This window comes from Lolium perenne, chromosome 3 (genome assembly GCF_019359855.2).
Source record: "Lolium perenne isolate Kyuss_39 chromosome 3, Kyuss_2.0, whole genome shotgun sequence".
Classification (NCBI taxonomy): Eukaryota; Viridiplantae; Streptophyta; class Magnoliopsida; order Poales; family Poaceae; genus Lolium; species Lolium perenne.
In genome coordinates, this window is record NC_067246.2 from 265,877,180 (window position 1) to 265,890,153 (window position 12,974).

A 12,974-nucleotide genomic window follows, 5' to 3' on the forward strand; every position below is an offset into this window, starting at 1 on the left:
GTGACAAAAATACAAGTTAGCACATGTGTGCAGAAACAAATACACAACCCACAAAGAAGCTGAAGTGGATGTCGCTTTGAGATTAACGGTACCCAACCCTCTACGGAGCTAGCCGAACGATGGTAAGTCATAGCTCTAGGATGACTAAGAGGGAGGGCGGGACGTCTAGCTTGACGTATGTGGGCGGGACATCTATTTAAAAAGCAGAATTAACAAATGTGCGAGACAACAATTTATCGTGTGCAAATGCAACTTAGCTCATCCGTGAAGCCAATAATACCACCGACAAAATTCAACTTAGAATAAGCTTGAAGCAATAATTTATCTTTTGGCAAATGCAAGTTCACAAAATTATAGGGATAATTTGTTGTTCCAAAAATGCAACTTCACAAAATTATAGGGATAATTTGTTGTTCCAAAAATGCAACTTCACAAAATTATAGGGATAATTTGTTGTTCCAAAAATGCAACTTCACAAAATTATAGGGATAATTTGTTGTTCAAAAAATGCAACTTACATCATACGTGGAACCAATAATATTGCTGACAAAATTTGTAGGGGATAATTTGTGCCTAATATCCTTGAAGTTGGAGGACTGAGTTGCAAAAGGAAAATGAAGAGATAAGATCGGCTGTCTCTCCCGAATGGATTCACGAAGAAGAACTGCTGTGGCCGAGCCGGCCGAGCGCGGCCTCGCCTTCTCCACAGCGTGCAACCCCGTTCCTCCCCCGCCACCTTTGAGCAAGAGCAGCCTACTCGCCGGCTCCTGCTTCCTCCGCCGCCGCGCAGCCAATCTCCAGCGTGCCTCCTTGCCTCCCCAACCTCCTACCACCGCTGCCGTCCAATCTCCTCCGCCGCCACGCCATTGCGTCGTGCCGCCGCCAAGACCTCTCCGGCGTACATCTAATCTATGTATTAGCTCCGCCTCGTCACCCCCTCCATCCTCGCCATAGAATCTGCCCGAACCACCGTGAATCCAGCGCGCGGGTCGACAAAACGCGATCACCGCGGACGCGATGGCCGGGGCCCTGGGGGCGGTGATGGTATCTGGACCGGCGGCCACGGGGCCTAGAGCGGCGGCGCACTGGGGATCCGGTCTGGTGGCGCACGAGGGAACCCGGCCGCCGGCTTCGGGAGAGCGTGGGAGAACTGGGCCGACGATGGGCGGCGCGAGGCCCGCGGGAGAACAGGGCCGGCCCCGGGCAGCGCTAGGCGCGTGGGAGAACCGGGCCGGCAGAGGGTGGCGCGAGGCGCGCGGGAGAACCTCGCCGGCGGCGAGCGGGGAACCAGGCCGGCGGCGGGCGACGCGTCGAAAGCGAGTTTGGCGGCGGCGGGGTTCCTAAGGTTTGCGGGTATCCTGTGCAGAACGTGGCCAGGTGGTATTGTGTCGGAACCAAACACGCGACGCGTTTTGATCGGGCGGATCGGACGGATAAAAAACGAGTGCTCCGAATGCTAAGGAGCATCCAAGCACTTTTTAGCAATTGGGTTTATTAAATTTGTGGTTGAGGAACAACCCCAATCGACAGAACTGGTGGTGAGGATTCGAGATAGTAAATAACCAGTGAAAGGAAGGGTCAGTAATACCCTTCAGAGCCCCTCGTCGTAGGCCACGCCGGTGCCGTTGAGCCAGTAGGCGCCCTGGATGAACTGCCCGACGGTGAACTGCGCCGCCACGCTCCGGTCCGTGATGACGCGGCACCCCGGCCACCGGACCCGTCCAGCCGTGCCGGCAACCGGCCCCTCGTTCTGGTACTCCCCGTAGAACAGCGTGCCGAGCGCGAAGTCGCCGTCCCACTCCAGCCAGCCCCTCGGGTGGACATGCCCGCCCAGGTACGACTGCAGGTACACCGTCCGCGAGTACGCCTTCCACGGCCGGCCCAGGAACGTCGGGAACGCCTCCGCCACCGGCGCCAGGTCGGCCGCCGGCACGACGCGGCACCGCTGCAGCGACGTGCCCGTGCTCTGGTTCGGGTCCGTCCGCCCCTGCGCGGTGACCGCGTTCTTCTGGCCCCGCGCGGGCCGGCGCGCGGCGAGCACGCAGCGCTGGAGCACCGCCGTCGCGTTGCCGAAGACGAAGTCCACCGTGCCGGAGACGGCGCACTCGCGGTAGAACTGCCGGAGCTGGTGCGCGTAGAGGGTGTCCTGGTGCCCGTCCACGCGGCAGCGGCTGACCACGGCGCGGTCGGCGCTCACGCGCAGCGCCACCGCCTGGTGCTTCTCTGGCCCCGCCGTGTTCTCGATCCTCAGGTCCTGTAGGATGATCCCGTCGCCGGCCACCGCTGCATACCATGGAAGACACCGTGCATGTGCAAAATTAAATTGTGTGCATTACGGCGATGCATCGCCGTCGCGTTTGGTAGGCCAGCGTCATTGTTTAGGATAGCAGAGACTACTGTTGTATTGAAAATAAAAGATTTAATAATTAGTTTTTTTCTTCAAAGTGTATATATCAATCTTATAGAAGAAAGGCTAAGATAAACGACACTCCACGGAACAACGCAACTCCATGATATAATGCCAAGCGGCAAACAACATACCTCTACACACCTAATGATAAACGACTCGCCTTACCCAATATTGTACCACGAATGGCGAGAAGAGGAGCAAGTCTTCAGAGCTGCGTCACGAACCAAGCAAGAAACACAATAGCATGACCTCGACTAAGGCGGACCAGCATCTAATGGGAGGGGAGGCACGGTGAAGGCCATGAACATGCCTTCAAGAAGAAAACGACGCCCTCAAGCGCAGGAACGGAGACAAGGGGGGGCGAGGGGTGGGGGGGGGGGGGGCGCAGCCCCCCATGCTCATGATTTTTTGTTGAACACAAGCCATGACAACTCCTTATTTGTGTGATTTTAGTTAGTTCTGCCCCCCTCATACTAAGATTGCTCCCCTTATACTTCATTCTTGGCTCCATCCCTGCTCAGGCGACGCAGTGCTCAGCCTCGGCTTCTGCCAAATAGGGCTTTCTCCTCGGCCAATCACCGTGACCTGCCAAAGCTGAACTGGAGATGGTGGGCGAAGATGAGAACCAATAGCTTGGGCCACCACCGCCGAGAGGAGAGGAACACCAGCGTAGGAGAAGGGCGCTAACCACCACCACCACAGCCTCCGAAGCCTAGACCGGCGCCGCTAGCAACCCCACGGTGCTAGCCAGCAACCGCGGCCAAGCGCTACCGGGGACCACCACTACACATGCCTGCCACCGCGGCCAGAAGCGTCGGCCCAACCAAGCCCATCTGGGCCCGAGCGGGTCCGGAGCTCACTACCGCGCTTGCAGGAGCGCCTCCGTTGCGAGGCAGCCGGGCCAGGTCCGTCCCCGTCGAAACGCGCTCGCCGCCAGGAGCATGCAACACCTCGCCGCCGGGCCACAAGAGCCATAGCCACTGCCGCACGTGCACGGATAGGTCCCCACCACCCGGGCTTTGCCTGGCGGGATCTCTGGCGGCGGCGGGACGGGGAGGAGGACGCTGGTAGCGCGTTCGCCCCTGGGCCACCTAGGGTTGGCGTCGGGCCCGCACACTCCAAACTTCTTTGTGTAAATTTCGTCCAATACCTAATAAGTAGTTCTAGAAAAATGTGCCTTAATGTGTTATGCTGTGTTATGTTTCTCTGTTTCGTCCATCAGTGCGATCGTGATCTATGTTCCATGGCCGATTCTTTTCCGGCAAGTGGCATTACTGCTAACCGTATAGCACACCTAGCACTGGCAGCCTGACTATTTTCCTCTTGTATTACTGTATCGCGTAAGAACAGGTACCTCACATACTTCTTCAAAAAGAGGAAATAAACGGTACCAGACTTATCCACTAAATTTAGGTACTGATTTTTAGCCAACAACTGGGGATGTAATCACATCGAATTTTGTTGTTAACATACCATGGTCCATATTTTCTCGATGGATTCGGCGAGGATCGGATAATGAGTGGTTTCGGATTCAAATACGGATATACGATACTGCAGATTCGGAACAAAAATGGAGCAGACTCGAAAGGAAACAAAATTAACCAGATATGTACACGCATAAATAGACGGGGAAACCATACAACCAAATTTATTTGATAAAATAAGTTTAACAAAAAACTCATAAAATAAATAATGTGACATGGCATAATTGGGGCTAGGATAAGACGCATGCTTCAATATCCCAATATCCTAAAAAGTTTGGATTTCATATTCCGAGTAAATTACACAAAACTATCATAATTAGGGCTAGGATGATAAGTCAGTACCGATTATGCTTTTTTTTTAAAAAAAAATCTACCGTTACTGGTGTTACAAATCATGTCGATTCTTGTTTAATGGTGTTTTGACACCTTAACTGTCCAGTAGGGCCCACTCGTCAGGGCTGAGTTGGCAGCAGATGACCTGAGGTGGACATGGGGCTCACCATCATCTAGCCAGTAAGTTCCTAGGTGATCGACTTCTCGACCCAATATTCAGAATGAAATTTGTTGTCCTCGATTTTTGGGGGGATTTAGTTTAGATGTCACATACGATTGTGCTTTTCTTTCTTGAAGACATTGTTATGGAAAAACAACGACTTAGCTGCGAGTGGATATTTTTCATATCATGTTGTGGTTCTTCTGCTCCCTCGGGTTTAAAATATTTGGCTGAAAATAGATATATCTACACATGTTCAGTGTGTACTTACATCCATTTTTAGGCAATTATTTTAAACCGGAGGGAGTATTGACTTTCGTTACATGTAATTAAACTTTTGTTTTTACCTTGTTGCCTTACATTCTTTTTCGATTCGCATGGGTTACATTTCAAGAAACAAAAACTTAAAGAGTTTTCTCCTTACATATATCTACCTTGATAGAGTTATGATTGTGTGCAAAGGTCGAGAGTTCTGCCATTTCTTTTGGAAAACTGTAAGAGCCTATTTTCTAATCTCCCTATTGCGTTAACGCATCTGGCATCTAGATCAACACCTTCTATACAACAGAGAATCTATAATATACAAAACATGGTTTTGATAAATGTAGAAACAGTACGGCAGCATATCAGAGTTGCCCCAAAATGATCTCTTCTGATAAGTGGTAACAGAGTGGAAAAAACTGGAAATTCAGTCTGACTTGCACCACGGCCATGACCAACTTTATTCAGGATGCCACATGAACCTAATTTGTAAAAGAAGAACAAAAGCGAGAAAGGAAAAGACGGAAAGCAAGTGCCTCGCGTCCATCAGGGACCAAAGCATCCAAGCATCCACATCCGTTCGGCAATCGCACGCTACCATGCTATCCGTAGTTGAGCCGGAAGATGTCATTCTGCACGAAGAAGCTTCCCTGCTGGTTGGGCACCAGCTGAAACATCTGTACCCAGAGGTAAAATCATGTCAAACCCCCCGCTCACAATGCAAAAATCAAGCATGACTGCGATCACGCTGCGCACGGCTGACCATGCATGCAGGCACGCCCAAGATTGATTTTACCTGGCTGAACCTGAGCTGGTGCTCCTCGCCGCCGAGCTGGAGGTTGCCGCTGACGAAGACGAGGATGCCGCCCGGGAAGGACGGCGTGGGCTGGCAGTCGATGGTGCAGATGGAGTGCCGGCATTGTTCGAAGGGCAGCTGGGCGAGCTTCAGGCCGATCCCCTCGGCGCCGGCGACGAGGTGGCCCTCGAAGGAGAGCATGGAGGTGTTGCCGTAGAGCGCGGCGAGCGTGGCGCGGTTGGTGTCGAACGTCTGGTAGTAGTAGTCCACGAAGGCCCTAGCCACCACCTCGTACTCGCTCCCCGCTCCACCTCCCTCCTTCCCCTGCCCGTCCATGCCTCTGCGCGTGCTGCTCGATCTCTCGTGTTCTATTCTATGCCCTGCGGAGGCGACGGAGCACGAGCACTTCCGCCGCTACGCGGGCTATTTGTAGACGCGGCGGCGTTGCGCGTTGCTGTATGGGATAAACGATTTTCTTTCAGCAGTCGAATGAACTTCTGCATCGCTTTGCCTTTATCCCAGTCGCGTAGATCTCACGCCCGTAGTGGACGGAAGGGCAGATAGGGAGGAAAGGTAGAGGGGCTTCAGTACAAGAACAAAGCAGAACCAGGGAAGAAAGCGGCACAACGCAAGGAATCACCTTTCTGTTTTGTGTTAGAAAAAATAATTGAGCTAAGCAACACCGATTCACATACGAACTCTGACAATTAATCGCAAGTCGGCGGTTGCTTTCGGCGAGGGAAATGCGATCGGATGTCATCTTCGCGTGGCTGCACATGTCCCGCTTTTGCCCAACGAGCCAAATGACATTTGCACAATTTTTGTGCCGCCGCCTGGTTTTGTGAACATATGGGCTGAACTGTCTCGCTAGCAGAACAGTCTCATCTTAAGGTCTTTCTAAGTCTCGGTCGACTTCTAAATCGTCTAATTGTTTCATGATTCGTGTTATCATGGGTTGCAATGTGTTTTATTTTCCACTTACACATATGGTTGCAAGTGAGGTAAGTTCATTGGACCGTTGGATGCTTTGTGATTCGTGCTTGATTTTTGTTTTTAGAAACGGTGGTTGCCCAGGTCTGCATCAAAATGATGCACACAACTCTTTTATTAAGCAAGTTTCAAACTAACTTCAATTTTACAACTCACGGGACACCCAAAGTGGCGACATAAATCGGCCATCAACATAAAGAATAAAAAACACAATATGCATCTTGTATCTTATTGGAACGATGCCAGTGTGATCGTTCATATACTCCACTACAGTGGTTTCGCCAAAATAAATGTTCAAGGCATTGCAAGATGCCACTTGAAGATATCCGGTTCATCCGCTAGGTGAACCCACATTAACCGTTCAACTAACTGCAGCCAACACTCCCATCTTCCGTCCCTCAACACAGGAGTAAAGCCAATGTTCAACAGTGTTTGGGTCAAAACATCAGCCACACTAATATTTTGTTGACGCACTATTGTGTATAACGGTGGGTATTGGGCATGTGAAAAGGGAGTGCAGAAACCAATAAAATATGCATGATCGCATGTGTATTAGTGGAGTTTGCATATGCATGTGCGATTAGTGCGGGACTGCATGCAGAAAATAACAAAAAAAAGAGCAGAGAAAGGGAATTAAATTGCGTAAGCGCTTCGCGCACAAAAACGACCGCGCTCGCGGTCAAACGTGAGGGAGGGAAGCTGGTATGTAAATGCACCCAAGACCTTGTAATCTTGTATCAAGTTGGAAGAAATAAAGCAAGACAACTACGAGGCTCGATATGAGCCTCTATCAATCCAATTGATTTTGCCTGCGTGTGTTTCATGAGCCAGCTTATTAGTACGTACGTGTATCGGCGACTTGGTGTGTGTTTGCTAGTCTCGCTGGAGCGTCGACTCGCTGGAGTTCTGCTAGTACGTGTGTTTGTCGGAAAGTACTCGGCTGATCGCGGTACAAGTAGGGACCAGGTCCAACAATTGATATCAGAACCCGAGTTATTCGTCCGTGATTTTCTGAAAGTACTAGAAGACCACGGCGATGGTGAAGGCATTCAAGAGCTCGGAATCGGCATCGGTGGTGGAGACGGTGGGGGCGGCTTTGTATTCGCGCCTTGATCACAAGAACTACATGCTTTGGGCCATCAACATGGAGGTGTGGCCATAGAAGCTGCGGAGATCTGGAGGCAGTCGATCCCGGCAGCAATGACTACGTCAAGGGAGGCGCGAAGTACACGAAGGATCGCAAAGCACTAACAACGATCTAATCTGTCGTGCTGAAGGATGTGATGCATCACCTCGTCAGAAAGAAATGGGCGAAGGATGCATATGAGACGATCAAGACCTTGCATCAAGGTCATACCCGCATGAGGGAAGCACATCTTCAAACTTTGACGAAAAGTTATGAAGATCTTAAGATGGAGGAAAGCGAGACGGTTGATCAGTTTGCCGCCCATTTCGTTACCCTCGTCAATGCAATCGGGGGTTATGGCGAGAAGTTGGATGAGGTCAAGAACGTCAGAAGGTTCTTGCGTGCCGCACCGTCGCGCTATATGCAGATTGTTATGTCGATCGAACCGTGTCTCGACCTGAATACAGTAACGGTTGGTGATCTCGTCGGAAGGTTCAAGGCACAAGACGAGAGAGTTTGGCTTACCTTTGGCGATCCGGACCAGAGTGAGCACTTGATGCTCACGAAGCAGCAGTGGATGACTCTTTCAAAAGAAAACCAAGGAGGGTCAACAAGCCGCAACGGGAAGGAGAAGTAGCGCCTGGCGAACAAGAGGAAGATGACGAAGCTCCGTCGTAGAGGAATTTGACATAAAGAAAGTACGTTATCATAACTTGGGAAAGCTTGGTCACTTCAAGGCTGATTGCCAGAAACCATCGAAGGAAAGGGCTCATGGCACATGAAGGAGATGATGGACCAATGATGTTGATGCTCGAAGGATGCGAGCAGAAGGACACAGAGGAGTTAGCTCCTCCGGCACAGGCTCCGGAGATGGTGGATCACACGGATCAGCAGCGGAGTGCCCCGTTTCCATGTGAAGAAGCTTCAGAACTTGTTCATGGCGATCTATGTGTTGAAATTTCACCCACGACCCCGTCTGGCAATAAGTACTTCATGCTTGTGGTGGATGATTACAATCAATACATGTGGATTGTGTTGCTGAAAAGTAAGGATCAAGCCCTACAAGAATTCGTGAAGATCAAAGAAGCCGGAGAATTCAAGGCGCAGGTGTGTAGTGGCCCAGGATCATACCCATATTAGAATTTTTTGTTCTTTTTCTTTTTGTGCATCATCATGATGTCATGCATCATATCATCCATGATTTTGCTAAGTAAAATATTTTATAAACACTAAATTATTTTATTTCTTTCTCATATGGGTGATATAATAAAACCTTTCTCTCCCTCCACCTTTGTTTTCAAAATTCAAACCCTTGTTGGGATTGTTTTCAAATCAATTTGTAAAACAGTTTTTTAATCAAAAGAAAAAGAAAACTTTAAAGCAAAACCCTACCCCTAACCTGGCTTTCTCCTCTCTGGCCTAGTCCTTCCCGGCGGCCCATCTCCGCATCTTTTTCCTTGGCCCATCTCTCTCCCTCATCTTCTCTTTTCGGCCTGACCCGGCCCAAAGCAAAACGAAACGGTACACCACCGTCCATGTTCATCGTTTCCCCTTCACGAGAGTGGGGTGAAGCCCCCTGTGCTTGTCGCCATCGCCATTGCTACCAGGACCACACCGCGCCTGCCTTCACCTTCAACCTTTCCCCTTCCATAAAGCTCCTTCCAAAACCCTATCCCTCCTCTTCTTTCATCCCTCAGCGCCGCCAACCATCTTCCCCTTTTTCCCTCCTCTTTGTGAGGCCACCGAGCACCGCCGCCACGGTAACACCGTCGACCCGCCATCTCCGAACACTCCCCCGTGTTGTTCCAAGGGCATCGGCGGGTGCGCCTCGTCCACCTCTTGCTTCTGGTTGAGCAAATCGAGCCCGAGCACCTCGTGTCGTCGCCAAGATCACCGATTCCGCGCGCCGGCAACCGCGCTCCGACATCGATTCCGGCCACCGTGGACTTTCACCGGCCATTCTGAGTTCACCTCGAGCTTCAGGGTAATCCCGCGCATCCCCCTGTACATCCTCTTCTCCTCCTTTGCTTCATGCTTTGCTCCTTCAGCGTGGTGACCGACGCCCCCTCCGCAGTTCTCGTCGTCGGCGAACCTCCGGCGAGTACTGATACGTCCAAAACGTATCTACTTTCCCGAACACTTTTGCTATTGTTTTGCCTCTAATTTGTGTATTTTGGATGCAACTAACACGGACTAACGCTGTTTTCAGCAGAACTGTTCTGGTGTCTCGTTTTTGTGCAGAAATCCAACTTTCGGGAAAATCCTCGGAATTTATGCAGAAGGCCCTATTTTCCCAGAATAATGACGGAGCCAGAAGGACAATTGAGGTGGAGGCCCGAGGGCCCCACACCATAGGGCGGCGCGGCCCAGGGGGGGCCCGCGCGGCCCTGTGGTGTGGCCCCCTCGGCCGGCCTCTGACGCCCTCCTTCGGACTATTTATCGGCCTCGACCTAAAAACGCACAGAGAGAAGTGGAAGTCGCCAGAACCCCTCCAGAACGCCGCCACATCGCGAAACTCCGTCGCGGGAGCCAGAAGTCTCCGTTCTGGCACTCCGCCGGGACGGGGAATTGGAGGAGATCATCGCCGCCATCACCGCCAACGCCTCTCCATCAACCAGCCATGTTTCCCCCATCCATGTGTGAGTAATTCCCCCGCTGTAGGCCGAAGGGGATGGTAGGGATTGGATGAGATTGGTCATGTAATAGCATAAGATTGTTAGGGCATAGTGCCTAGTGTCCGTAATCGGTACTTTGATGATATTGTTGCAACTTGTTATGCTTAATGCTTGTCACTAGGGCCCGAGTGCCATGATCTCAGATCTGAACATGTTATTGTTTCATCAAGATAATCATTGTTATGGTCTTACCTATAAGTTGTATACACATATCGCTGTCCGGAACCAATGGCCCCGAAGTGACAGAAATCGGGACAACCGGAGGGAATGGTAGCGATGTGAGGATCACATGTGTTCACAGAGTGTTAATGCTTTGCTCTGGTACTTTATTAAAAGGAGTACCTTAATATCCAGTAGTTTCCCTTGAGGCCCGGCTGCCACCGGCTGGTAGGACAAAAGATGTTGTGCAAGTTTCTCATTGCGAGCACGCACGACTATATATGGAACACATGCCTATTGATTGCTTTGTACTTGGACACCGTTTTATTATTATCTGCAAATGCCCTGCTATGATTGTTACATGAGTTTCTCTCATCCATGCAACGCCCGTCATCCGTCCCCGTGCCTACAGTATTTTAATCCTGCTGTTTACTAAAATCACTACTGCTGTCTTTGTTACTCTGCTGCTGTTATTTCACTACTCTTTGCTATAAAACTGTTACTGATAAACTCTTGCGAGCAAGTCTGTTTCAGTGCAGCTGAATTGACAACTCATTGTTAAGGCTTCCAAGTGTTCTTTGTCTCCCCTTGTGTCGAATCAATAAATTGGGTTTTACTTCCCTCGAAGACTGTTGCGATCCCCTATACTTGTGGGTCATCAAGACTATTTTTTGGCGCCGTTGCCGGGGAGCATAGCTTTATTTGGAAGTTCACTTGGATTAATATTGTTCGCTGCAAATTCTCCATCATGGGTAAACCTCGCGATACTAAGATCGCCATATTACCATCCACTACAAGAAAAGGTACAATTCTGAATACCTCTGCTGCTCTTGATTCACCATCTGTGATTGATAAACTTGTTTCACCGCCGCATGCTTCACATGCGGGTACTTCTGCTGAATCTGAAAACTCTCATAATATTGATAATGTTTCTGCTGTGCTTGATGATAGTGGTTCATTGGGATCCTTTCTAGATGCTACAATTGCTAGGTCTAGACAAATTGAAAATACTGAAACTCCTAATGCTACTACACCTGTTAGTTCACCTGAACTTGATTATTTTCGTGATGATCTGAGGAAGATTATGTGGAGCTTAATGATGATTTTATTGAAAAATGCAATGCTACTACTGATGCAAGAAAAATTAAAAAGTTGCTTGCAGAACATCTTTGTTAGATATAAACTGTCTCATGATCCTAAATTTGCCACATCTCCTATAAACATTAGGGATAAAGATTATGATTTTTCTCTTGATCTATCTCATATAGCTATTGTTGAGAAAGCACCCTTTTGTGGTACTGAAAAAGAAAGTGCTGTTGAACACATGACTGAGTTATCTACTCTAAGTAGCTTGTTTTCTGATGATGTCAAGATGCGTACTTACTTTGTTGCTAAAATCTTTCCATTCTCATTAAAGGATGACGCTAAAACTTGGTATAATAATTTGCCACCTAATTCTATTAAAAGTCCGAAAGAATTGCTTGATGTTTTCTTCCGCAAATACTTTCCTGCTAGTGCTCAACATATTGCTTTGCGAGAGAATTTATAATTTTGACCAAGGAGATGAAGAGAAATTGCACGAGGCTTGGGCGAGATTTTGCTCTCTTATTAGAGCTCACTGACCATGATTTGGAAAAGCATGATTTACTTGATATATTTTATAGTGGACTAACCATTGAGTCTAGGGCATACCTGGATAGTTGTGCTGGTTGTGTTTTCAGAAAAGAACTCAGACGATCTTTGAAGAATTATTGGCTAAAATAAGCCGGAATCATGATGATTGGACTACGCCTGAACCAACTCCAACGCCAATATTGAAGAAGAGGGGTTTAATTAAATTGAATGATGAAGATATGAGGGAAGCCAAGAAGTCTCTCAAGGAGAAAGGTATTAAATCTGAAGATGTGAAGAATCTACCTCCTATAGAAGATATATGTGAGATAATTCCCCCTTCATCCATGATTGAGGTAAACTCCCTTCAACGCTTTACTAGGGAAGATATTCCGTATTCGAAACCTCCTGCACAATGCTTAGATGAGTTTGATAATTATATTGTTAAGCAAGAAAATTTTAATATGAGAGTAGAGAATCATTTAATGGAAAATTCTCGAGCTATTAGTGAATTGCATGGTATTGTGGAGAGAACCTCCAATGATGTTAAGATGCTTGTTAAACATTTTCATATGATTCAAACTCAAATTGATCAACTCACTAAAGTGCAAAATGACTTGTTGGGGAATAACTCTAAAGAGAAACATGCTTATGAAGTAACAACTAGAGGTGGTGTCTCTACCCAGGATCCTCTATATCCTGAAGGGCATCCCAAAAGAATTGAACAAGATTCTCAACGCATTGAACCTAGTGCTCATTCTAAGAAGAAAAAGAAAAAGAAACATAAGAATGTTGTAGAATCCTCTGAACCTATTAATGATCCTAATAGTATTTCTATTTCTGATGCTGAAACTGAAAGTGGTAATGAACATGATAATGATAATGATAATGATAAGAATAATACTCCTGATAAAGAAGAGGTTGAAGAAGAACATGAAAAGCATGCTAAAAATAAAAAGTATACTAAAG

At 48.5% G+C, this 12,974-nt stretch overlaps 2 protein-coding genes across 2 annotated transcripts; both read right to left on the bottom strand.

Annotated features, from left to right (window-relative positions):
- Nucleotides 1-1,392: 1,392 nt before the first annotated feature.
- LOC127339946 (pectinesterase 2.2-like) lies at nucleotides 1,393-2,323 on the bottom strand (the record flags this gene model as incomplete). Its single annotated transcript, XM_051365736.2, has 1 exon — nucleotides 1,393-2,323. A coding segment is annotated over one exon (732 nt), but the record flags the coding sequence as incomplete, so codon positions are not given.
- Nucleotides 2,324-4,995: 2,672 nt separating this feature from the next.
- LOC127344073 (nuclear transport factor 2B) lies at nucleotides 4,996-5,970 on the bottom strand. The gene is made up of 2 exons (XM_051370292.2): nucleotides 5,445-5,970; nucleotides 4,996-5,325 (listed from the first exon to the last, which is right to left on the bottom strand). Exons 1-2 carry the CDS (start codon nucleotides 5,778-5,780, stop codon nucleotides 5,251-5,253), a joined length of 411 nt encoding a protein of 136 aa, XP_051226252.1. The 5' UTR covers nucleotides 5,781-5,970; the 3' UTR covers nucleotides 4,996-5,250.
- Nucleotides 5,971-12,974: the final 7,004 nt, after the last annotated feature.